Source organism: Melospiza georgiana, chromosome 6 (assembly GCF_028018845.1).
Source record: "Melospiza georgiana isolate bMelGeo1 chromosome 6, bMelGeo1.pri, whole genome shotgun sequence".
NCBI lineage: Eukaryota > Metazoa > Chordata > Aves > Passeriformes > Passerellidae > Melospiza > Melospiza georgiana.
The window spans coordinates 22,147,377-22,170,970 of NC_080435.1; the positions used below are offsets into that span (position 1 = coordinate 22,147,377).

Consider the following 23,594-nt stretch of genomic DNA (forward strand, 5'->3'; position numbering starts at 1 on the left):
ACACGGGGACAGCGGGAAACGGGACAGGGGGACAGGGGGGCAGCGGGACAGCGGGACACGGGGACAGCGGGACACGGGCCAGGGGGACAGCGGGACACGGGCCCAGCCGCGCTGCTCTGAGTCCTCCCGGCCGGCAGGGGGCGCCACGCGCACCGGGGCCGCTCTGGGCGGGCGCGCGGGGCGGGGCGGCGCGCGGGCGGCCATGGCGGACACCGAGAAGCTCAACCTCGACTCCATCATCAGCCGCCTCCTGGAGGGTGAGCGGCCCCCGCCGCCCCCCGAGCGCCGGGACGCCCTCTCGCCGCTCGGGGAACCTCCCGGGACCGGCTCGGGCCGCGTCCCGGCGCCGCGGGGCGGTCCCCGGCCTAGGCCTGGCGGGGGCGGGTTAGGCCGCGGTGGTTTGGGGGGGGTCAGGGCCGGGAGGGGTTTTGGGGGGGTCCCTGTGGGATCTGCGGAGCTGGAGATGAGTCCGCAGGGCGCGGGGAATGTGAGGGGGGATCCCCAATGGGTCTGTGCCCCGCGGGACGGGGCTGCAGGAAATGGGGGCCCCAGGGGGTGTGTGCGCCGCCGAGGGGAACGGGAGGGGACGGGGCTGTCCCCAAGGGGCTGCGGGCCGCAGCTGGGCCTGGAGGGCGGGGAGGATACGGGCAGGGAGGGCTGGGGCAGGCAGAGCGGGGGTTCCTGGGGTGCTCTGGGGGTCCCCGAGCTCTTGGGGATCCCTGATCGTGTTCTCTGCGCTGGGAGCAGTCCAAGGGTCGCGGCCGGGGAAGAACGTGCAGCTGACGGAGAACGAGATCCGCGGGCTGTGCCTCAAATCCCGGGAGATCTTCCTGAGCCAGCCCATCCTGCTGGAGCTGGAGGCACCCCTCAAGATCTGCGGTGAGGCCTGCGTGGCTGCTGGGCAGCGCTGGGGTGGCATGGGGGGCTGCAGGGTGACACTCACAGCCTGTGTCCCTCCCCAGGTGACATCCACGGGCAGTACTACGACCTCCTGAGGCTCTTTGAGTACGGGGGCTTCCCCCCCGAGAGCAATTACCTGTTTTTGGGGGACTACGTGGACCGGGGCAAGCAGTCTCTGGAGACCATCTGCCTGCTGCTCGCCTACAAGATCAAGTACCCCGAGAACTTCTTCCTGCTGCGGGGCAACCACGAGTGTGCCAGCATCAACCGCATCTATGGCTTCTATGACGAGTGTGAGTGCCCAGGCTGTGCCCCCCAAACCCTGCTGCCATCCCTGGGCTCCCCCTTTCCCGCTGTTATCCCAGTGCTGTCCCACACTGACCCCACCTGGGAGCTCCTTCCCTCCCTCTTCCTGCCCTTCCATGTCCTGCTGTCCCCAGGGTCATCTCCAAGCCCCCTTTGTCCCCCTCAGGCAAGCGAAGATACAACATCAAGCTCTGGAAGACCTTCACCGACTGCTTCAATTGTTTGCCCATCGCCGCCATTGTGGATGAGAAGATCTTCTGCTGCCACGGAGGTGGGAATGGCCCTTGCCAGGGATCCGGGCGGGCTGGAGGAGGGGTGGGATGTCCCTGCTGAGCTCTGGGGGTGTCCCTTTCCCGCAGGGCTGTCCCCAGACCTGCAGTCGATGGAGCAGATCCGGCGGATCATGCGGCCCACGGATGTCCCGGATCAGGGGCTGCTCTGTGACCTGCTCTGGTCCGACCCCGACAAGGACGTGCAGGGCTGGGGGGAGAACGACCGTGGGGTCTCCTTCACCTTCGGCGCCGAGGTGGTGGCCAAATTCCTGCACAAGCACGACCTGGACCTCATCTGCCGGGCACACCAGGTACCAGTGGGTCCCCAGACACTGGGCACACGTGGGGTTGGGTCTCCAGTGGGTGCCAGGTGGTTCTACCCCGAGTATTTCCCCTTCAAGGGCAGTGTGCACCCCAGGAGTGTGTGGGGTGGAATTCTGGGGGTGTTTTCCCTGGGATTTGGGATTAACCTCAGCATTTGGGTATTTGCTCTGAAGTTTTTGCCCAGGAGGGATGAATAGTCACCCCTGGATGTGGCTCTTCCTCCCAGAGGTTGGATAATCACTCTGGATGATGGATACCTGCCCTGGGGCAGTGGGTGTTTGGTGTTTGTCCCAGCCGTGGCTGTTTGCTGCAGGGCAGGGAGTGCTCACCCTGGTAGAGAGGGCTGGATATTCAGCCTGGGGCACTGGGAATTAGCCAGGGCAGGTGGATACCGGCCATGGGGAGTGGATTTTTACCAACTCCATGTGCCCCCCAGGTGGTGGAGGACGGCTACGAGTTCTTCGCCAAGCGCCAGCTCGTCACCCTCTTCTCGGCCCCCAACTACTGCGGCGAGTTCGACAACGCCGGCGCCATGATGAGCGTGGATGAGACCCTCATGTGCTCCTTCCAGGTGAGCCCAGGAGGGGAAACACCCCTGGTTCCTGCAGGGAGGGCTGCAGGGAGTTCTGCCCTCCTGCAGAGTGGAGAGCCGGGGCGGGAGCTCACTGATTTCTCTCCCCCTTTGCCCGCAGATTTTGAAGCCGGCCGACAAGAACAAAGGCAAATACGGGCAGTTCAGCGGGCTGAACCCCGCCGGGCGCCCCGTCACCCCTCCCCGAAACTCTGCCAAAGCCAAGAAATGAGCTGGGAGCCGCCCCCGTGCTGCCCACGCCCCACAGCCCCCCGCCCAAGCATCAGGTCGCTTTTCTTTCGACTCGTTTTTTTATTTGTAGGATCCTGCCCCCCCCCCGCCACGCTCCACCAAAGCAAATCCAGGCCCAGGGCAGGGAGTGCTGGGGCGAGGGGGGAGCCCAGAGCCCAGCCCTGGGGTGGCAGCGGAGGGGGGGGCAGGAGGATTTTTTGAGGAATAAACTTGTAATGGGTCACTGGGGGGTGCCTGTGCTGGTGGTTGGATGGAGGCTGGGGGTGGCAGTGACTCGGGGGCTCAGCTTTCTCCATCGCTGTCCTCCGCCAGCACCTCCTGGGTGGTGGCTGGACCAGGCCTTCCTGGTGTCATCACCGAGCCAAAAAACAGGGAGCGAAACTGTGGGGAGAAATGGGGGGTCAGGAGGAGGCTCTGCCCACCCCCTGCCCCCAGGCACACCCATCCCTCACCTTCTTGTGCGGGGGGGTCCCTGGCACAGCTCCCTCCTCCTCCTCCTCCTCCTCCTGCTGCTGCTGGGGTTTGCTCTTGGCTGGCTGGGGGGTGCGCAGGGGGAAGGTGGGGCTGGGGGGTCCCTCTGAGCACCCCTCGCTGGTTTCCATGGCTGCCATGTAGGACTCCAGGTCGTCACCAAAGTCGTCTGGCGGGGCAGGCAGGTGGGACACGCTGGTGGGGACAGAGAGGATTGGGAATGGTCACTCTGCTCCCTGCCCGTGGCCGCTGGAGGGCTCATCTGGGACTCACCCGTTGGTGGAAGGGCACTGGGAGCTGCTGTCTAGGTCAGAGAGGGTGGCCAGCACCAGGTGAACCTCCAGGACAGTGTCATCCAGGGTGAAGATCACCGGCCTGGGGACACAGAGGGGCTCAGGGGGTGCCAGGGACGGGGCTGGCACAGGGTGGGGACGTGGTGACCGCTCCTACCTGCCGGGCTCGTCAAAGTGGATGGTGAGGGGCAGGTTGGCGGCCTCGGCAAAGCTCAGCAGGCCCTGGGGACAAAGGGGAGGGTGAGGGGGACCAGGGGGTGACACGGGGCTGGGGAGCTCGGCAGGGGACTCACACGGAATTCCTTGAGGCAGAAGGTGATGTGGGAGCCCGGGGCCACAGCCACCGACTGGAACTCGTCCTCAGCCAGCCACAGCTCCGTCACCATCGTCTTGCTCGGCTCTGCAGGGGGGGGCGGGGTGGGTGGGGGGCTGGAGGGCACCCCAAGGTGGGGAGGGGGCCCCTTACCCTGCAGGACTCACCTGCCTCGTCCTCCACGTAGTTCCGCAGGCTGATTCTGCCACCGGTGCCAGTCCCCAGTGTCACCTCAGCCAGCGTCGGGGGAAAGTGCACCACGGCCTCTGCCAGCAGCCTGAGGGGCACGGGAGGGGGCTGAGCACCCCAAATCCTGTGGGGCCGGCCGGGGTCCCTCCTTCCATCCGCCCTCACCCCACTGTGCCCCCGCGGTGCCACCCCCGTGGTGTCCCCTCACTCACCGTGCCGGGGCGCAGAGGCGGCTGGCGCAGCGCTGCGTGTCGAACACGGCCTGCAGCCGCTCGCACTCCTGGAAGGCCAGGTTGTGTGTCTTGGTGACACCTGGTGGCGAGGGGGACAGCGGCTCAGCAGGGCGGGAGGCGGTGCCAGCACCCCCGCCGGTACTCACCTTGTCACCCCCCAGGCTGTCCCCGCCGGTACTCACCGTGCTTGCAGTGGAGCTGCAGGACCAGGCGGCTGGCACGGGGCTTCAGCAGGATGAGGCATTTCCCCACCGACTTCTCCAGCGAGGGCAGCGAGCGGAAGACGCCCAGGAAGGACTGTGGGGATGGATATGGGGACTGTCACCTGCCCGGGGTCCCCAGAACACCGAGGAGCTGTGGGGGGGCCCGGGCAGGGCACGGCACCTTCATGTGCACTTTGCATCGGAAGAGCTCGGTGTCGGGCCCGGCGCTGCCCGGCTCGTACAGCTGGAAGAAGAGCGGTGCGAAGAGGAAGGCGGCGAAGGCAGAACGGGAGGAGTTGACAGCACGGAGGGACAGCTGGGGACACAGTCACAGTGTTGGCACTGCCCGCACGGAGGGAGGGGGCACAGCAGCCCCCCAGCTCCCGCCCAGCGCCCTCGGTGCTGCGTACCCCACTCTCGGTGGGCTCCAGGTAGAGCTCGTCGCCGATGCGGGACAGGGAGTGCACGGCCCGGCCGAGGACTGGGAAGGAGAGGGTGCGGGGGTGAGGCCGGGCTCCCGGGCACGCCGCGCTCCCGGGCCCCCGGCCCCGCTCACCTTTGACGTTGCCGCCGGCGATCACACATTTCATGGCACCGGTACCGGCACCGGGCGGGCACGTGGGGCCTTCGCGCCAGCCCCCGGGCCCCGCCCTCTCGCCCGCAGGCCACGCCCCCTAGCGGAGCGTGCGGGCTATGCCACGCCCCCAGCGGGCTGCGCTCGGGCCTCGCCGCTCCCCCCGCCGCGGTGGTTGTTCCCTCCCTGCCCCGCCGGTGCCGTCTCTCCGCAGCGGCCCCGCGGCGGTGCTCCCCAGCCCCCCTGCCCCGTCCCTTCCCGGCGGTTCCGGCCTCTTCCCCGCCGCGCCCCGCCGGTGCCTTCCCGGCTTCCCGCGCCCGCCCTCCCAGGCCGCCTCCCTATTGGCCGGGGGCGCCGCTCTGTCCCGCCCCCGCCGCCAGCCGATTGGTCCGCGCTGAGGGGGGCGCGTGACGGCACGGCGCGATAGCCTCACGTGACCGGCGGGAGGGGCGGGGCCTCGGCCCGGCGGCTCTCGGGGCTGCCCCGCCGATAAGCCCCGCCTTCCACAGCGCGCTATTGGGCGCAGGTTGAAGTGACGTGCGGCTCAGCCAATGGGGCTTCGACGCGCCCCTCAGAGCGGCTCCCGGCGCTCAGCCCCGCACCGGCTCCTTCCCGGGGCCTCCCGACCCGTCCTGGGGCTCTGCCGGGATCGTTCCCCGGTGCTTGTGCCTCCCAGCACCCTGACCGTCCCTTCATTCCAGGCAGCACCCCGGGCCAGGCCGCCCTTCTGCCGCACTGCCCGCACCTCCTGGTCCCTTTGCCGCTTCCCGCATTCCCGGGGCACGGTGCTCCCCCCGAAGGGCTGCAACTCCCCGGAGCCGCTCCGGTGCTTCCCAAGATCCGGTGTTTTGGGGATCCCTGCCTCCCGGGATAGGGAATTTGGGGATCCCTATCTCTGCTTCCACAGGGGAGTGGAATGCTGTAAGTTAATGCTCGAGGGTCTCTCTCCATGCTGGAGGTGCTGCTGGCTGTGCCTCCCATAGAATCATGGAATGGCTGGGCATGGAAGGGACCTTAAAGCTTTGGGCAGAGACACCATCCACTAGACCAAGTTGCTCCAGGCCCCATTCAACACTTCCAGGGATGGATTTTTGGGGGTCTCCCAGAATTCTCCAGTGGGGGTACACTGTAAATTCTGGGCTGGCCAGGTGTATCCATGGGTGGTCCATAGAATCCCAGAATGGTTGGGGCTGGAAGGAACCTTAAAGCCCACCCTGTCATGGGCAGGGATATTTCCTGTCGGCCCAGTTCCTCCCGTGTGTCCATGAGCACTCGCAGGGATGTGACACTGGCTCAGGGATGTGACACTGGCCCAGCAGTGTGAAACTGGCCCAGGGATGTGACACTGGCTTGGGGATGTGACACCAGCCCAACAGTGTGACACTGTCCCAGGGAGTGACACTGTCCCAGCTGTGTGACACTGGCCTAGCAGTGTGACACTGGCTCGGGGATGTGACACTGGCTCAGAGATGTGACACTGGCTTAGCTGTGTGACACTGTCCCAGCTGTGCGACACTGTCCCAGCTGTGTCACACTGGCCTAGCAGTGTGACACTGGCTCGGGGATGTGACACTGGCTCAGCAGTGTGACACTGGCTCGGGGATGTGACACTGGCTCAGAGATGTGACACTGGCTTAGCTGTGTGACACTGTCCCAGCTGTGTGACACTGGCCTAGCAGTGTGACACTGGCTCGGGGATGTGACACTGGCCCAGCAGTGTGACACTGTCCCAGCAGTGTGACACCAGCCCAGCCCGCAGCCTGTGCCGCAGCCAGCCCGGAGCGGAGCAGCAGCTCCGGACCGTGGCCCCGGGGGAGGGGGGATGTGGCTGTCGGGAACTCGAGTCGCCTCCCAGCAGGGTCCCCCCGCCGCTCCCGCCCGTGCCGGAGCCGCTGCTCCCCTTCCCTCCTGCCGGCCCCGGTGGCCGCAGAGCCCGAGCCGAGGGGCCCCATTGCAGAGCCCTTGTCCCGTGGCTGCCTTCCTCCAGGGCACGGTGACAGCCTCTCCTCCTCCTTTCCCTGGCTGGAGCGCTCGGTGCCTTTCACCCGGGATTTGTGGCTGCAGGTACGGGAGCTCCTGGCCCAGCCACGTGTAGGGGCAGTGCTGGGACAGCCACACGGAGCCCCAGGGACTCCAGGCCTGCCTTGGTCTGGGCTCGGGCTCCAGCCGGATCTGGCTCCTCCACCCCTGGGGTGAGCACTGGCTGCTTCCCTTCCTCCCAGGAGGAGGAGGAGGGTGGGATTGTGTGGGAGCCTCCGTTCCAGCTCTGGCAGCGCAGCCGGGCTCCTCTGGAGCCGCCGTCCCCAGGAGGGGCTCTGGCCTCGGGGCTCGGCGTTTTATGGGGCTGCGGAGAGGACGCAGCTGGCTGCGGTCGTGACACACACACCTCAGCGGGGGCCAGCGCCGGGCCACCCCTCCCTCTCGCCGGGAATGGGCTGGATGGGGCCGGGAGCGGGAGCCTGGCAGCCCTCGGGGGGTGGGTGAGCTCCCCCTGGGGCCGGGCAGCTCACACCGGGCAAGGTGACAGCGCTGCTCCCTCGCACCCGGCGGGCTCGGGGCCGTGTCCCGGCTCCTTCCCGCTCCTCCGGCTCCCTTCCCGGCACATGGCACGGCGCCCTCGCCCGGGCAGCGGCTCGGCGAGACAGACGGCCACAGCTGGGCTGCCGCTGCCAGCCCGGCAGGAGGGGACACGCCGAGCCGGATGGCCGCTCCGTGCCCCTGCCCGCGCCCCAGCGCTGTCCCCACGGAGCCGGGCGCTGCCCGAGGCTCTCAGCCCGAGCCCCGCTCCGGGGCTGCAGCCGGGGTTTCGGGGTTCGGGCAGCCCCATCCCTCCCTCCCTCCTCCGGCCGCCAAGGGCAGCGCTGGGAGGCCGGAGGTGAGCTCAGCTGCCCGGTGACGGCCCCGAGGGCAGGGCGGGCACGGCCTCACCCACTCCGGGCGATGAGGAGGAGGAGGAGGAACAGGATGTGAGGATGAAGCTTCGCAGCGCCTTGACCTGCCCGTGCCCCGTGCCCGCTTTGTCCCGGGGCCGGGGCTCCCTCCTGGCACCGCTGGCTGGCACAGGGAGAGCGGCTCGGGAGCTGCATCTGCCGGGCCGGGCTCCCTCCTCCTCCTGCTGCTCTCCTGTCTCAGGTGTGGGCCCAGCGGGAGCCGTGGCAGCCGGAAAGCCCCGCAGCCCCGGGCGCAGCGCTGGCTTTGGGGAGGGGGGAAGGCGGCTCGGCAGCCCCGCGGCTCGGCAGCCTGCAGACCCCCGGGGACGGCCCGGCGGCTTTTCCCAACTGCTCCAGCGCTGCTGGCGGGATCTGCTGGCTCGGGGGGGAAACCAGATACGCTGCCCTGCGGCTGGGGGGGCGAGGGGCCGGCCCCACGCCGAGCGGACCCCCCCAGACACGCTGCCGGGGCGCCGGGCCGGGGCTCCCCCCAGCCGCGGATCCTTTGGGCAGCTCCGTCCGGCACCGCCGCAGCCCCTCCGGATCCCCGGGGCTGCGGGGCGTCCCCCATTCACCCGGGGGAGGGGATCCAGAGCCCCCCTCGCCACCCCTGACATGTCTGTTGGGCGCGTCCTCATGGATTCAACACCAAATCCGCACTTCCCGAGCCATAAATCAGCCAGCAGCGCGTCCGTGTGCGGTTTGTCCCTACGGGGGGTCCCCAAACTGCTGCTAATGACTTCAGCACCCAGTGTCCCGGTGGGCTTGGGGACAGAGGGTCCTGCTGTGCACCCCGCGTCCCGCGGAAAGCCGGGAGGATGCGATGGCAGCCGGGAGGGCTCGGACCTGGCCGGGGCCGGGGTCTGGAGTGGAAGCGAATCCGCCTGTTACCTCCCGGCCCTTCCCGGCGCTCCCAGCGCCTTTGTTTTAAACAAAGCTTTTTTTGGGGGGAGCCAGGACGTTCCTCTCCCCGCCGAGAGAGCCCCGCGGCAGCACCCACTCATGGACGAGGGGCACGAGGGGAAGGGACGGGGGGTTCCGGCTGTCGGGTCGCCCCCCTCCCCTCCGGTGGCGGCTCCGCTCGGCCCTGGGGGTCTCCCCACGCCCCCCCAGCCCACCCCGCTCACCCCCGGTGGGCTGCGGGCAGCGCCGCGGTCATTGCCAAGGGCCCCGCGGGCGTCGGGACGGGGATTGTCCTAACGGGGGAGGATAACCGGGAAGAAAGCGGCTCCGGCACCAGAGGGAAGGGGCTGGGGGGGCCCGGGGCCGCGGGGAGAAGCGAAGCCCCCCCTCGGGACGGAGGGTCCCCCGGGGCTGAGCCGCCGCCGCCGCTCCGGGGGGCTCCGGTTGTGCCGCCGGGACCCCGCCGCGCTCCCCCCGCTCCGCCGCTCACCTGCCGCCGTCCCGGCGGGGCAGCGCCCGCCGCGCTGCGGCTCCCCGAGCCGGGGGGGGTCCGCGGGCCCCGGACCCCCTCTCTCGGCCGGAGGGGAGGGGGCTGGCCGTGCCAGCGAGGAGCCGAGGACCCCCCCCCCCTCCCCGCCCCGCCGCCACCCTTCCCGCACCGGCCGGCCCCATCCCTCCGCCGCTCCTCCCCGCTGCCCCGGGGGGGGAAGGAAGGGGGGGCAGGCTGGCACCCCACGCCCCCCCCGGCCCCGGCCCCGCCAGAGGAGCCGCTCCGCCGCACCTCGCCCCGTCCCCCCCCGTCCTCCCCTCCCCGGACCCCCCCTCCGTCCCGTCCCCCCCGTGCTCCCCCCGGGACCGGGCTCTCGGCTCTGTGCGCGGGGAGGAGGAGAGGCGAGAGGGCTCGGAGCGGCAAATGGGAGCCGCAGTCCCGGGCCGGTGTGCGGGACCGCTGCCTGCCCGCCCGGGGAGCCCAGAGCACGCACGCAGCGCCCCGGCCCCGCGCCCGTCCCGCATGGAGCTGAGAGCAGGTAGGAGACCCCCCCGGCCCCGCACCGGCCCCGCACCGGCCCCGCACCGGCCCCGCACCGGCCCCGCCGCTGCCACTTTAACAAAAGCCGGGCGGGAGCCAGAAGCGCACCGGGGGCGCAGCGAGGCAGAAAGCGGGGGTCCCCCCCTTCCCAGCCGGCCAGCGGCACCCCGGGGGACCCCCCTCTTCCCTTCCCTCCCCTCCGCCTTCCGCAGCGCCGGGGCTCGGCTCCAGCCTCCCCACCTCTGCCCGGTGCCGCGAGCCCGGGATGGGGATGGGGAAAGGGGGGATGAAGCCGGGGCCGGGGGGGAGAGGGAGGGAATGAATGGAGCCCGCTCTTGTGTACAATTGCATCAAATACATTCTTGAAAGCAACCTGGTTCTGCTTAACACTTGAATTGGAAAAAAAAAAAAAAAAAAAAAAGAGGAAAGAAGGAGGCAGCAGCTTGGAGAGGGTGGATGCGAGCTCCAGTTTTTTTTCCTTTTTCTTTTTTTTTTTTTTTTATTCCTGCATTCCTGGACCCCAATCAAAAGAGCAAATCAAGGGAGGTGGAAGGGGGGAACGGCGGCGAGCGAGGCAGCCGGAGCGCGGCGCGAGCCCTCCACACCCCAAAAACCCACCCAACCCGCCCCGCTTTTTTCTTTTTTTTTTTTTTCCACCTAACACCCGAGCGAGCCCAAACCAAAACAAATAGAGACCGAGGGAAAAAAAAAAAAAAGAAAAAAAAAAAAAAAGGAAAGCCAGAAACCAACCCAAAAAAAAAAAAAAAAAAAACCACCACCCAACCCTGAGCGCGAGCGAAGCAGCGAGCCAGGGCTGAGGCGAGCGGGCGGGCTCGGGGAGCCGAGCAAGAGCCGAGCCCCCCAAAATCCCCCTGCGCCCCGACTATGCTAAATGTAACCGGGGAGCTCTCAGGTAAGCCCGCGGCGCTGGGTGCGGGGCGGGGGGCTGCCCCAACTCCCCTGCCTGCATCTGCCGGCAGTTTTTTCCCCCTTTCCAAACCGACTGCTGATTTTAATTTGATGTGATTAAAACGTCTGTCTGGCTTTGGGATTGATTTAAGACTTTCCCCTCTCTAGGTTGGGTTGTTGTTTCTTTTTTTTTTTTTTTTTTTCTCTTTTTTTCCCCCCTTTCTCTCGTTCCCTCTTTTCCATGCATGTTTGTGATTACCAGGGAGGGAACCGCCGCTGAGCACGGAGAATTAAACCCCGGGACCGACAGAGGGGAGGAAAAGGAAAGTCGGTGGGATTTATGGGGGGCTGCAAGAGTTAGTTTTCCTGCCCGGGGCTGCATTTCGGGGCTTGACACGGGATCCGCCGCTGGAGCCGGCGTCGTTCCTGCGGGACGCGGCGGCGGGGTTGGGGTGCCGGGGAGGGGACGGCTTTGTTCCCTCGGCCCCGGCGGCCACCGGCACCCCCGGGGCAGCAGCGGGGCCGGCCGGCCTGGCGGCACACCGGCACCGGGGGCTGCTCGCCCGGAAAATGCTGGAAAACACCCTTAAAAGGTCAAAGTGTGGGCGCCGCCAGGCTCGCCGGGGTCCCGGGCGGCAGGACCGGGGCCGGGGCAGCACGAGGCCGCCGCCGGGTTCGGCTCCGGCTCCCGCGGTGCCGCCGTGACGCAGGACGGGCACGGCGGGGCGAGCGCCGGGGAACCGGAAAAGCGAGGCCGGGATCCCCGGCGGCTCCGTCGCCCTCCCTCGCCCCTTCCTCTCCCCCTTCCCGCCGCCGCCGGGCCCGGCGGACGTGGCCGGACCGGTGGCACGGCCGGTGCCGAGGCCTGCGGGGACGGGCGGGGAAGGGGACGCCGAGGAGGAGCCGCAGCGCCGGAGCTCGGCCGGCGGGACCCCGTTCCCGTTCCGGGACATCCCCAGCCGGGCGGCGTCGGGACTCTCGGCATCCCCGGTGTCCCTGTTTAGCGGGCGGTGCGAGGGCACGGTGGCGGCCGCACATCTGGGCTGCATTAGGCGCAGGCTCCGCAGGGAAATGCGGAGGGCTCTGCTTACAGGGCCGCGCTGGGGGGAGATTTATGCCCTGCTAAGTGGCACCGAGCCCCATAAATCATCCCCCCGCGCTCCCCGGGGCTGCAGCGCCGGCGTCCCGGTGCCACCGTGCCAGCACCGCCGTCCCAGCGAGGGCAGGCTGGTGGGGATGCGTTCCTGCATGGGCTGGCTGGGAAATCTGGGATATCTGGGAAGCGGCTGGCCCGGCAGCGCTGTGGCTGCGTGTGGCACGTGGCCTGTGGGTGACGGAGGCGTCCCAGGCCTCAGCAGGGTGCTGTGGGGACATCAGGGCATGGCCGTGCCCACCGGAGCGCTGGTGCCACACTGAGCCGGCCAGGCAGGCGGTGTCCCCGTGTCAGGCGATGCCAGCAGTGCCAGCGGGGCCGGAGGTGCCGGGGCATGTCACCCACAGCTCTGCGGTGCCACGTGGGCTGGCACCGGGTGTCCCCTGCCCCGCTGGAGCCTGGCTCTGTGCTGGTGAGCCCCCAGAATGCCCCTGGAGGGCTCTGTGGCTCCGTGACCCGCTCTGGGAGCGGCAGGAAGGGATGGAGGTGCCTCTCGGGGCATGCGTGTGGGGCAGCGGGGTCTGGTTGGGATTAGGGGCCTGCGCCCCCCTCGCCGCTGGGGGTGTTTCCATGGTGCCGCTGGCTGGAGCCAGAGCTGGATGGGAAATCCAGGCCCAGCTAATTACGGCCTCGCTGGAGTCTCCCGTGCGCGGCCGCATTTATAAACACACGGAGGAGACAGGATGTAAACACTCAGCGCCGCGAGCGAGCGAGAGCAGGCACGGCCCGCACCGGGGGGGATGCGGGGCCTGAGCCCCCCGCGCCACCACCCACCCTGGCACGGCAGCTTTGCCATGGATGGATGGGATGGGATGGGATGGGATGGATGGGATGGGATGGGATGTATAGGATGGGATGGATTGGATGGGATGGGATGGGATGGGATGGGATGGGATGGGATGGGATGGGATGGGATGGATTGGATGGGATGGGATGGGATGGGATGTATAGGATGGGATGGGATGGGATGGATGGGATGGGGACCCCGCTGCGGTGGCCGTGGGTGCTGTTGGGGAGCAAGGGCATACGTGTTCTTCCTGTTGGAGCTTGGGGAATGCCGTGTCTGTGGTATCTGGGTGTGGAAGGTGAGCATCCCCGTGTCCCCACCGTGCCAGCTCCACAGGGACACTGCTGTGCTGTGGTGTCACCTCCCCAGACACGGCGGGGTTAAATGCCAGCAGTGTGGGGACACAGAGGCCGCTGTCCATGAGTGTCACCCACTCCAGGCCCCTCGGAGCTGCCGGCCACACTGGGCTGGGAAACCGCTGTGAAGGGTTAAGCGGTGCCCGTTGGTGGCCAGGACAATGGCTGGGGTAGCGGGGACAGGGCTGCTTTGTCCTCTGTGCCACAGCCATGCCTGGCCACCGCCAGACCTCCCGTGCTGGCCCCAGGAGCGGGGCTGCGGGCTGTTCGGGGCTCTGCTGGCCGCCGGCCCATCAGATACAGGGCAGCTCCCGCCGCGGCGCTGGGGCCGCCTCGGCCCCGTCCTGGGCCGGGGGCTCCGGGGCCGGGGGGTCTCCCCTTCCCGCCGCCGCCCCCGCCGCCCGGCTTTCGGGAAAGCGGCTCTGTGGTCGCGCAGCCCTGGCGGCTCTGCCCACAGCATGCCCGGCGAACAGCTCACCGTCTCCCTGGCCGAATTCCTGCCTCGGCCGCGGGCCGGGAGGTCTGGCCAGCGCCGCTGCCTGCGCTGCCGGGCGGGTGGCAGGCCGGGGGTCCCCGGTGTCACCCCAAAGGGGGCGAGCCGCGTCCCCGCTGCCACGTGTGCGGTGGGCGTCCGTGGCACCGCCGGTGTGTCCTGTTGGGTGTGCTGGCAGAGCAGGGGGTGCCCGCTGCCCTGGCCCCCCGTCACCCCGGCTGCTCGGGTGTCCCCAGGGCCCAGCGGGTGACCCCGGGCAGGCACGCCATGAGCTGCTTACGTGGGCTGGGAGCATCCTGGCCGCGCTCCAGGGCCGGTTTTGAAACCCTCGGGCTCTTCCTCTCCGACGTCACCGGGATCCAGCTGTGCCGGCTGGAGCCTCCCTCCTCCACTGTCTGTGCCGGTGGGTGCCCGGCGCCAGCCGCGGGGACAGGGTGGGCAGGGGACAGCGGGGGCACCGGCTGTGGCTGGGCCATTGTCACTGCTGGGCCACAGTCACCGTCACTGCTGTGCCACTGTTATCGCCGCTGCTGTGCCCCGGTCATTGTCACTGCTGTGCCCCGGTCACTGTCACTGCTGTGTCATGGCCACCGTCTGTGCCGTGCCACGGTCACTGTCATTGCTGTGCCATGGCCACCGTCATTAACGTGCAGTGTCACTGTCACTGCTGTGTCATGTGTGTCATGGTTACCGTCAGTGCTGTGCCCCAGTCACTGTCACAGCTGTGCCAGGATCACTTGTGCCCTTGTCACTGTGTCATGAGCACCACTGCTCAGCGCCATCCATTCTGTGCATCCCACCATTCCCACCGCTCAGACACCCACCTCCATCATCATCATCCTCATCCTTGTGTCCGGGCCACCTGCCCGGGATCCACCAGGGCTGCATCCCAATCTCCCATCCCTGCCATCCCCCCCATCCCGCTCCCCGGCTGTGTTTGGTTTGGCACCGGCCAGGCCGGGGCGGGTGTAAATCCCGCCTGGAAACCGGAGCCGGCGGCGGGCGAGGGTCCGGCCAAAGCAAACACCGGGGGGGGGTTCTGTGTGCTGTGAGTCACCGCGGCCCCCCCGCCCCCCCCGGCCCACGCTCGCACGCACGGGGAGCCGGCCGCACGCTCCGTGCACCGGGAGGCACCGGGACACACCGGGACACACCGGGATGCACGCACGGGGGACACGGGGGCACGTGGCGCCATGTGGGGCGTCACAGCACGGTGTGGTGTGGTGTGTGCACGGCGTGTCACATGTGGGTGGCACGTAACAGTGTGTCCCCCCCGATGGGGTACGTGCACAGCACGCTGCATGCTCGCCCGGCATGTCCTGTGAGTGCCACACGTGTCACGGGCCCGTGTGGGAGATGACACACCTGGGCGGTGTCTCATGCGTGTGGTGTGTCACACGTGTGCACGGTGTCACACTGCATGGTGTCACACGTCTGGAAAGTGCCCCCACGCCTGTGTGATGCACACACATCAGGTGCATCCCAGGTGTGCCCTGGACGCATCCCAGAGGTGTCACGAGCGTCCTGCACACCTCTGGTGTGCATCCCAGGTGTGACAGTGCCCTGCACACCTCTGGTGTGCATCCCAGGTGTGACAGTGCCCTGCACACCTCTGGTGTGTATCCCAGGTGTGGGAGTGCCCTGCACACCCTTTGACTCGCATCCCCCACAGCGAGGTTTGCGGTTCGCAGGACACCCAGGGCGGTGATGCCGCTGTGGCCGGAGCCGGGGTGTCCCCGAGGGCCCCCGTGCGTCACCCGGGGCCGGTGACGGGGAGCGGTGACGCGCGGGGCGCGGGGGGCTGCCCGCAGCGGGAGCCCCGCGGTGCCGAGCCGTGCCAGCGGCCGGGCTTTCCCGGGAAGCGCTGCCGGGAAGGCCGGCTGTGGCGAGCCGGGGGTGCCAGCTGGCCGCAGCGTGCTGGCCGCGGGCCGTGACCTTTGCGGAGCCGCCGGCCGCGCTCCGGGGCCGCCCTGACGTCAGGCCGGTGATGACGGGGACCCCGCCGGCGCTTTCCGGTGCCTCCGCAAAGGTCACCCCGCGCCCCGGCCGCTCCGAGGAGCCGCTTCCCAACCCCCTCCCCCCCATATTCCCGGTGGCCCCTCGGCGGGGGTCCCCGCTGGGTGCCCGGGCCGCTCCGGCGTTGGCGGTGCCCAAATATATCCCAGGCGTGTGTCCCGGCGGGAATGCCGCGGCCGCGCTGCTCCAGACCATATAAAGGATTGTTGGTGCAGCCGCGGGCGGGAGCGCTCCGAGGGGAGCCGGGGGTCACCGCGCTGAGATGGGGGGTTCCTGCTGCTCCGGGGGCTGGTGAGGTGAGGGGGATCCCACCCTCCCCTCCTCCGTGCCTCAGTTTCCCCGGGTTCAGACCGGTGACTCGGGGATACTCTGCAGGCTCAGCGCCGCACACACGGAGACGGAGCGTCCCTGTCACCCGCCCTGAGGCGCTGTGTGTCTCCCACAGGTGATTCTTGGGGGATCTTCACCTTCCTGTGCGCCGCGCTTTGCAACCTGCCGGCGCTGCCGGCGCTGAACTGCTCCGAGGAGCTGGGCGCCGGCCAGTCCATCCAGCAGACGTACGACCTGACCCGCTACCTGGAGCACCAGCTCCGCACCCTCGCCGGCACCTACGTGAGTCCCTGACGCGGCACCCCCCGGGATATCCACCCCGTGCCCAGCTGCTCCCACGCCGGAGGGCGCGGAAATGCCTCATCGCCCCCCGGGCGCAGGGCGGCTCCCGGGCACCCTCCCCTCGGCCCGTGATTCCGTCATGGGCGCGGGCATCCGCCTCTCCCTCCCCGCCGGCGTCGCCGACTCACCCGGAGGTTCCCCGTCCCTGCCCTGACGTGCCCTCGGCGGGCCCGGCGCGTTCGGTGCCAAGCGGTGACGGTGGCACCGCCCGGGCCGCGCTGGAACCTCCGGCTGGGGCAGGGCACGAGGGGGACGTGACGGGAGAAGGGAGAGCCGCGATGAGCGGGATGAGCGGGACGTGGAGCTGGGCACGGCGTGGATTTGTATCCCTGACCCCTGTCCCCCCGTTCCCTTCCAGCTGAACTACCTGGGCCCCCCGTTCAATGAGCCCGACTTCAACCCGCCGCGGCTGGTGCGCGCCGAGCCACGCGTGCCCAGCGCCACCGTGGACCTGGACCTGTGGCGGGGCCTGACGGACAACGCGCGCCTGGCCGCCAACTACCGGGCCTACAGCCGCCTGCTCTGCTACCTGCGGCTGCTGGACGGGCAGGTGGGCACGGCCGAGCTGCGCCACCGCCTCGCCCACTTCTGCGCCAGCCTGCAGGGGCTGGTGCTCAGCATCGGCGGCGTCATGTCCTCGCTGGGGTACCCGCTGCCCGCCGGGCCCGCCGCGCCGCCCGCCGGGCCCCCCGGTGCGCACGCCGCCCCCAATGACTTCCTGAAGAAGATGGATGATTTCTGGCTGCTGAAGGAGCTGCAGACCTGGCTCTGGCGCTCGGCCAAGGACTTCAACCGCCTCAAGAAGAAGGTGCCGCCCGCTGTGGTCACCCTGCGGCTGGAGGCGAGGGGGTTCTGAGCACCTGCTGGGCTCCAGTGCCACCACGGCCACGCAGGTCCCCTCTTCCACCACCCGTGTGCCTTGAGAAATGGGGCTCCAACCCCCAAACCACCCCACAACCTCATCATCACCTGGCAGTGCCTTGAAAGATGGGGCTCCTGACATCACGTGTCACCACAGCCACCCTGCAGCCCCTCCATCATCATCATCATACTGTGCCTTAAGGAACAGGGCTCCTGACCCCAAGTGCCACCACGGCCACCCCATGTTCCCTGTCCACCACCAGTGTGCTTTCAGAAATAGGGTTTCTGACCCCCAAGTGCCCCCACAGCCACCTCACAATCCCACTTTCACCACGGTGCCTTAAGTGAGGGGCTCCTGACCCCAAGTGCCACCCACCACAGCCACCTCACATCCCCTCTGTCACCACACTCTGCTGTATGGCATGCGTCTCCTGACCCCAAATGCCACCAAAGCCACTCCATGTCCCCTCTTCACAACCAGCGTCCCTTCAAAACTGTCTCCTGACTCTGGAGTGCTGCCAAAACCACCCCACGTCCTTATCATCACCCAGCTGTGCCTTAAGGGGTGGAGTTCCTCACCCCAAAGTGCCACCACAGTCACCTCGCAGCCCCTCCCGTCACTATGTTGTGTCTTAAGGGACAGGTGTCCTGACTCCCGAATGCCCCTCCATGGTGTCCCCAACCCCCAGGCTGCCTGTCCCCATCCCTAAAATCTCCAGAGTGGGTGAAAACCCCGCCCATCCCAAAAAGGACCAACGCCCTCTGAGCATAGGAATAAGCCCCGCCCCAGCCAGCAGCAAGCCACGCCCCCGGAGCAATAGGCTCCGCCCCAGACGGCAATAAGCCCCGCCCACCCGCCTGTGTAGCAAGCCCCGCCTCCTCCCGCATCAGGCCCCGCCCCCTGACCAAGCCCCGCCTCCCCATGTGTGCCCATCGATGGGCGGTGGGGCGAGGCCGTGGGGCGCGGCCGCTGTCCCGGTGCGTCTATGAGTGTTTATTTATTGGAGATGTTTATTTATTGGGGTATTTATTGCAGAAGATCTATTCTTGTATGAACGAATAAAAGCCTTTCTCCAGCCCCCCGCCTCGCCCGTGCCGCACCCCGGTCACGGCTCCGTGTGGAATTTGGGCTGTTCCCATCAGTGCCATCAGTAGGGATCAGAGTGAAGGGCTCCAAGTGTGGGGATCGGGGTGTTCCCCTCTCTCACAGGGTGGGGATCCAGGTAGGAGGACAAGCACTCCCCACCTTGGCACCCCTTCCCTGGGCACTACTTGGGGGTGCCCAGGATCATGTGGAAGGTTCCGGGCTGGGGCTCGAAGCCGATGGCCTGCAGGGCGTGCAGCGAGGCCGTGTTGTGGGGCAGCACGGCGCAGTAGATGGGGAAGCCGCGGGCGTGCAGCTCCCGGCCCAGCGCGTTCAGCGTGAGCCCGGTGAGGCCGCGGCCGCGCCAGGCGGGCACGGTGTAGCCGTGGCGCAGGCAGCCCTGCCCGTCCAGCAGGCTCCAGGACACCGGGCGGCCCCGCGGGCCCAGCAGGCAGGCGGAGGGCAGCGCCCGCACCAGCCCCAGCAGGAATGCCCGGCTGCGGGCATTGCCCCCCAGTGCCCACGTGGCGTTGAGCAGAGAGATGTGGGATGGGGACACGGGCGCCAGGCGCAGGCCCGGGGGCATCCTGCAACAGGGCATGGCAGAGGGGGAAATGCTGAACGCTGGTTCCAGCCGGGATGGCAGGTGGGGTGGGATTGGGAACCCCTGTGCCACCCAGGGATGGAATATGAGACCTTAATACCAGCCAGGAGTGGGATTGAGGACCCCTGTGCCACCCAGAGATGGAATCTGGGACCCTCATGCCACCCAGGAGTAGGACTGGGGACCCCTGTGCCACCCAGGGATGGAATATGGGACCCTTTTACCACCCAGGAGTGGGATTGAGGCACCCTGTGCCACCCAGGGATGGAATATGAGACCCTGGTTTCCCCAAGGGATGGATTTGGGAACCCCTGTGCCACCCAGGGATGGAATATGGGACCCTTATACCACCCAGGAGTGGGATTGAGGCCCCCTGTGCCACCCAGGGATGGAATCTGGAACCCTCATGACGCCTAGGAGTGGGACTGGGGACCCCTGTGCCACCCAAGGATGTGCTCAGTGATCCCACTCATGTCACCCAGTGATCCCTGTGCCACTCAGGCAAGTGCTCAGGGACCCCTGTGCCACCCAGGGATGGAATTTGGGACCCTTGTTTCCCCTAGGGGTGGGATTGGGAACTCCTGTGCCACCCAGAGATGGACTCTGAGACCCTCATAACACCCAGGAGAGGGACTGAGGACCCCTGTGCCACCCGGAGGTGTGCTCAGTGATCCCTCTCATGTCACCCAGTGATCCCTGTGCCACTCAGGCAAGTGCTGAGGGACCCCTGTGCCACCCAGGGGTGTGCTCAGTGATCCCACTCATGTCACCCTGTGCCTGTCAGGGATGTGCTTGGGGACTGCTGTGGCACCAAGGGAGGTGACTATGACCCCCCTGTGCTACCCAGAAATGTGACAGGTCTCCATGTGCCACCCAGGGATGTGACTGGTCCCTCAGTGCCCGTGTGCGCCCAGTGCCCCCTGTGCCCCCAGTGCCCCTCACTCACTGCCTGCGGGGCTGGGGGGGCTCAGGGCTCATCAGCGCCCGGTACTGGATCGTCTCCACCTTCAGGCCCCTGGCACTGGCCACCTCCTGCACGGCCTGGTCCAGCCCATCCTGCATCCCTGGGACACCCTGTCAGCCAGACAGGGGACCCAGAAGGAGGGTAGAGGAGCCCAGTGTCCTCCCAGTGCCATCCTTACCCAGAATCTGGAAGGCTCTTTCCCGGGTCAGGGCCTCAGTGCCCTCCAGCAGTGCCTGCAGGGCTCCCTTGTCCCGGTAGAACACGGAGAGCTGGTTGGTGTAGTAGTCCCTGGGGTCCCTGTGGTCCTGGGAGGGACATGGAGCTGAGGGTGGCACCCCAGTTCCCGGGCCCCTGGGGTGTGGGGTGCTGCTGCCAGGGCAGGGGCAGCACCCAGGGCAGCACCTCTGGGCGCAGGCGGGTCAGGACGATGCTGAAATTGGGCCAGGAGTCCACCAGCACCTCGTGGGAGGCCGGGTTCCCCCTGGCCACCGTCATCACTGTCCCCAGGACCTGCACGGAAGGTCATCGTCACCTGTAGGACAGGGCAGAGGGGACAGACGGTGCCCAGAGTCCCTCCGGTCCCTCACTAGCAGGGGAGAGGGAGCAGCAGAGACCCCAGGGTGTCTGTCTGCAGCAGGGCAGGGGAGAGGGGACACAGGGGTCCTTGTCACCACCAGGGTACGTGGGGAGGCAGAGGGGTCCCAGGGTCCTCATACTGGCAAGGCAGGGGACAGGGGACAGGGGACAGGGACAGGGACAAGGACAGGGACAGGGACAGGGGGGTCCCAGGAATCAGCAGCACTGACAGGACAAGGGTGAGGGGACAAAGGAGACCCCAGGGTCCTCACCACCGACAGAGGGAGGGACAGAGGGACAGAGGGATTCCCAGGGACACTGTCACCAGCAGGACAGGGCAGAGGGGACAGAGGGAGCCTCGGGGTGGCTGTCACCGGCAGGGTGGTGGGCAGGCTCTTCCTCAGGGTCTCCTCCAGGAGCTGCAGCTGGGCTGGGCACCTCAGGATCTGCATGGCTTCGTGACCGTGGGGCAGGTGGGGACACCGAGGATCCGTGGGGAGCTGGTGGCACTGGGGCAATGTCCCAGCGTGTCCCAGCCAGGCACCCGTCCTCAGGTGGCCACGGGGCTGGCCCGGTGCCCAGTGTTCAGCAGGATGGACCCTGCCCGCTGCCCCCCAAGGCAGGGGGCACTCGCTGGCCCATGACAGCTGCGGTAACCATTGTCACCAAGCGCCACACTGTCTCCAGACTCGCACTCCACAGCCCCCCGGAACACACAGACTCAGGATTCTTGCAGGGTGAGTGCTGGAGATGGGGGCTGTGGGGAAAGGGATGGGGACAGGGGCCATGCCTGGTGGCCCTGTCCCCCTGTGACTGAGGGTCTCTCAGCAGGACAATGAAGATCCTGACGTGCTCTGCCCATCTGCAGCAACTGGAGGGGATCCTAAGGAAGAGCCTGCCCATCGCCCTGCCGGTGATGGGGACCCCGCTGTCACCCCTGCACTGTGCCATGACTGGGACACCAATGCCACCCCCACCCTGCCAGTCACAGGGACCCTGCTGTCACCCCTGCCCTGTGCCATGACTAGGACATCAGTGTCACTCATCTGTTGCTGTGATGGGGACCCCAATATTCCCCTTGCCGTGAGGGGGAACCCAATACCACCCCTGATGGTGATGGGGACCCCCGTGTCATTAGGGACCCTTTTTGCTGCCCTGTTCTGCACACCTGCCCCCCTCCCCTCAGCTCTGACCCCACACTGCCCCCATATCAAGCCCCCATCCCTGACCCCCATCTGTCCCCTCCTTGTCCCTCATGGCTGACCCCCTTTCCCCCAGGTCTTCGGGGCAGTGCTGAACATCAACCGGGGCAACCCTGGCCAGTTCGAGGTGCTGGTGGACAAGTGGCCTGAATTCGGCGCCGTGCTGGCCCGGCCCAGCGGAGAGGTGGCCAGTGGGGACACTGCAGGAGAGGGGTGACACGGTGCCCTGGCACGTGCCAGGCGCGCTCAGAGCAGCCGTGGGTGCCCCCAGGTGCCGGCCAATGACGGCTACTGGAACACGCAGGCGGCGTTCTACCGGGACCTGGGCGCGTACCGGGCGCTGCTGGAGACCCCCGGCTGCCTGCGCTGGGACGCCGCCTTCACCCTCATCGGTGGCCTGGGGACATCCTGGGGAGGGACTGGGGAGGGACTGGGCAGTACTGGGAATGTGGGACACCAGGGAGAGCTGGTGGAGACAGGGAGGAACTGGGAGGTACTGGTGGAGGGGATTGGGAGTGCTGGAGGACATTGAGGATGGGTGTTTGGGTGCTGGGGAGCTCTGGAGGCCTGATTTGGTGTGCTGGCATGGGGTTTGGTGGGTGATACCAGTGGGATGTGTTGGGGTGGGATTTGGGGGTGCTGGGGAGCAGCAGGGAATTGCACTGCTGGGCACCCTGGAAGCAGGGTCCTGTGGGGGGGGTGCTGGGGTTGAACTTGGGGATTCTGGGGCTCTGGGAAGCATTGCAGCTGGATTTGTGGGTCCTTGGGGACACTGGGAGTAATGGGGTTGGATTTGAGGATGCTGGGGCACTGGGAAGCATTGCAGATGGATTTGTGGGTCCTTGGGGACACTGGGAGTGCTCGGGATGGACTTGGGGATGATGGGAGTGGGATTGGGGTACTGGGCACGCTGGAAGCAGGGATTTGGGTGCTGGGAATAGAGGCTGGTGTTGCAGGTAGGCCCTGGGGACACTGAGGAGGACACTGGGGTCATACAGGGGTGCTGGGGACAGGGATGGTGGGGTACAGGAGGAACAGAACCCCCTGACACCCCCATCCCCAGGGCTGCAGGACGGGCTGGCCACGGTGTCCCAGGAGCTGGCAGGGAAGAAGGGTGTGGAGCTGGACATTGTCGAGTACTACTCCTACTGGCACCCTGACCCCAGCAGCATGCCGGAGCCCCGGTGAGAGCCCCCCACCCTCATCCCCACACGGGGACACCCCCGAGCCCCCCACTAACCCCTGCCTCACCCAGGCCAGCCCCCGGGGTGCGCGTGGGCTCCCTGAGCCCGTCGCACGTGGACCTGCTCAACGAGACGTGGCCCTACGGGGGCAACGCCCGCAGCCGGCGCTTCCTGGCCGAGATCTTGGGGCGCTTCCCGCAAGTGTGCCTGCAGGATGGCAGCGGGCAGCCCGTGGCCTGGGTGCTGACGGATCATTTCGGGACGGGCACCCACAGCTACACCCTGCCCGAGCACCGGCGGCACGGGCACATGCAGGTGGCGCTGACGGTGGCGGCGCAGCGGGCACACGCCCGCGGGTTCCCCACCTTTGGGCACACGGCGCTGGGCAACCGGCCCATGCAGCAGCTGCAGGAGATGCTGGGGAACCGGCGCCTGCCCGGGGTCTGCCGCTACATCCTGCACAATCCCGGCCTGGACAGGGACGTGCCCTGAGGCCCTGCTGTCCCCTCTTTGTGGTGACATCAAATTAAACAGCGGTGTGGAGTTTTGTGGGTTTTGTGTCCCCTCAGCACTGACGGTTACAGCGGGGACACAGCTTGGTGGCTCACGTGTCACCGCTGAGGCACACGGCAGGATCCCCTGGGAGTCACCCCAAGCATCTCAGTTATTCTCAGTCCCCCACGGGAGGGCTGAAAGCCGCAGGCAAATCTGCACTGGTGGCACCTGCGGTGTCACCCCCTGAACCAGGGTGGTGTCACCACAGCTGGGGGTGGGACAGGCAGGCACGGGTGGGACAACCAGTGACACACAGGACAGAGTGGGACAGGGCAGACGGTGACAGTGTCACAGCGTGAGTCGTGGTTTGGGGGGCTGATGGGAACAGACAGTGTTCAGGCTGGTGGGGAGTGCTGGGATGGGGGTGGCAATGTCCAGGCTGACAGGGGGAAACCACAAGGGTGACAGTGCCTG

General features: G+C 67.6%; 5 protein-coding genes across 6 annotated transcripts; 3 read left to right on the forward strand and 2 right to left on the reverse strand.

Moving 5' to 3' along the window:
* The first annotated feature begins 175 nt into the window (after positions 1–175).
* Positions 176–2,848, forward strand: PPP1CA (protein phosphatase 1 catalytic subunit alpha). Its single transcript, XM_058026025.1, has 7 exons — positions 176–257; positions 748–879; positions 963–1,193; positions 1,373–1,477; positions 1,566–1,789; positions 2,239–2,373; positions 2,495–2,848. The coding sequence occupies exons 1-7, from the start codon at positions 203–205 to the stop codon at positions 2,603–2,605; spliced, it is 993 nt and encodes a 330-aa protein (XP_057882008.1). The 5' UTR covers positions 176–202; the 3' UTR covers positions 2,606–2,848.
* A 44-nt stretch (positions 2,849–2,892) lies between these two features.
* On the reverse strand, positions 2,893–5,052 carry RAD9A (RAD9 checkpoint clamp component A). The gene is made up of 11 exons (XM_058026024.1): positions 4,884–5,052; positions 4,738–4,808; positions 4,509–4,643; positions 4,307–4,421; positions 4,104–4,203; positions 3,870–3,979; positions 3,683–3,789; positions 3,547–3,611; positions 3,370–3,471; positions 3,078–3,291; positions 2,893–3,006 (listed from the first exon to the last, which is right to left on the reverse strand). Exons 1-11 carry the CDS (start codon positions 4,915–4,917, stop codon positions 2,908–2,910), a joined length of 1,152 nt encoding a protein of 383 aa, XP_057882007.1. The 5' UTR covers positions 4,918–5,052; the 3' UTR covers positions 2,893–2,907.
* A 4,595-nt stretch (positions 5,053–9,647) lies between these two features.
* On the forward strand, positions 9,648–17,006 carry CLCF1 (cardiotrophin like cytokine factor 1). 2 transcript variants are annotated; one of them, XM_058027001.1, is made up of 3 exons: positions 9,648–9,762; positions 15,924–16,090; positions 16,509–17,006. In XM_058027001.1, exons 1-3 carry the CDS (start codon positions 9,648–9,650, stop codon positions 17,004–17,006), a joined length of 780 nt encoding a protein of 259 aa, XP_057882984.1. The 2 variants fall into 2 exon arrangements, with proteins under 2 accessions (XP_057882984.1, XP_057882986.1); XM_058027003.1 differs by lacking the exon at positions 9,648–9,762 and adding an exon at positions 10,627–10,677.
* A 1,273-nt stretch (positions 17,007–18,279) lies between these two features.
* On the reverse strand, positions 18,280–20,691 carry LOC131084700 (glycine N-acyltransferase-like protein 3). Its single transcript, XM_058026356.1, has 5 exons — positions 20,614–20,691; positions 20,066–20,173; positions 19,842–19,968; positions 19,646–19,763; positions 18,280–18,682 (listed from the first exon to the last, which is right to left on the reverse strand). Exons 1-5 carry the CDS (start codon positions 20,689–20,691, stop codon positions 18,280–18,282), a joined length of 834 nt encoding a protein of 277 aa, XP_057882339.1.
* Positions 20,692–21,074: 383 nt separating this feature from the next.
* On the forward strand, positions 21,075–23,117 carry LOC131084701 (glycine N-acyltransferase-like protein 3). Its single transcript, XM_058026357.1, has 5 exons — positions 21,075–21,152; positions 21,518–21,625; positions 21,713–21,833; positions 22,505–22,625; positions 22,697–23,117. The coding sequence occupies exons 1-5, from the start codon at positions 21,075–21,077 to the stop codon at positions 23,115–23,117; spliced, it is 849 nt and encodes a 282-aa protein (XP_057882340.1).
* Positions 23,118–23,594: the final 477 nt, after the last annotated feature.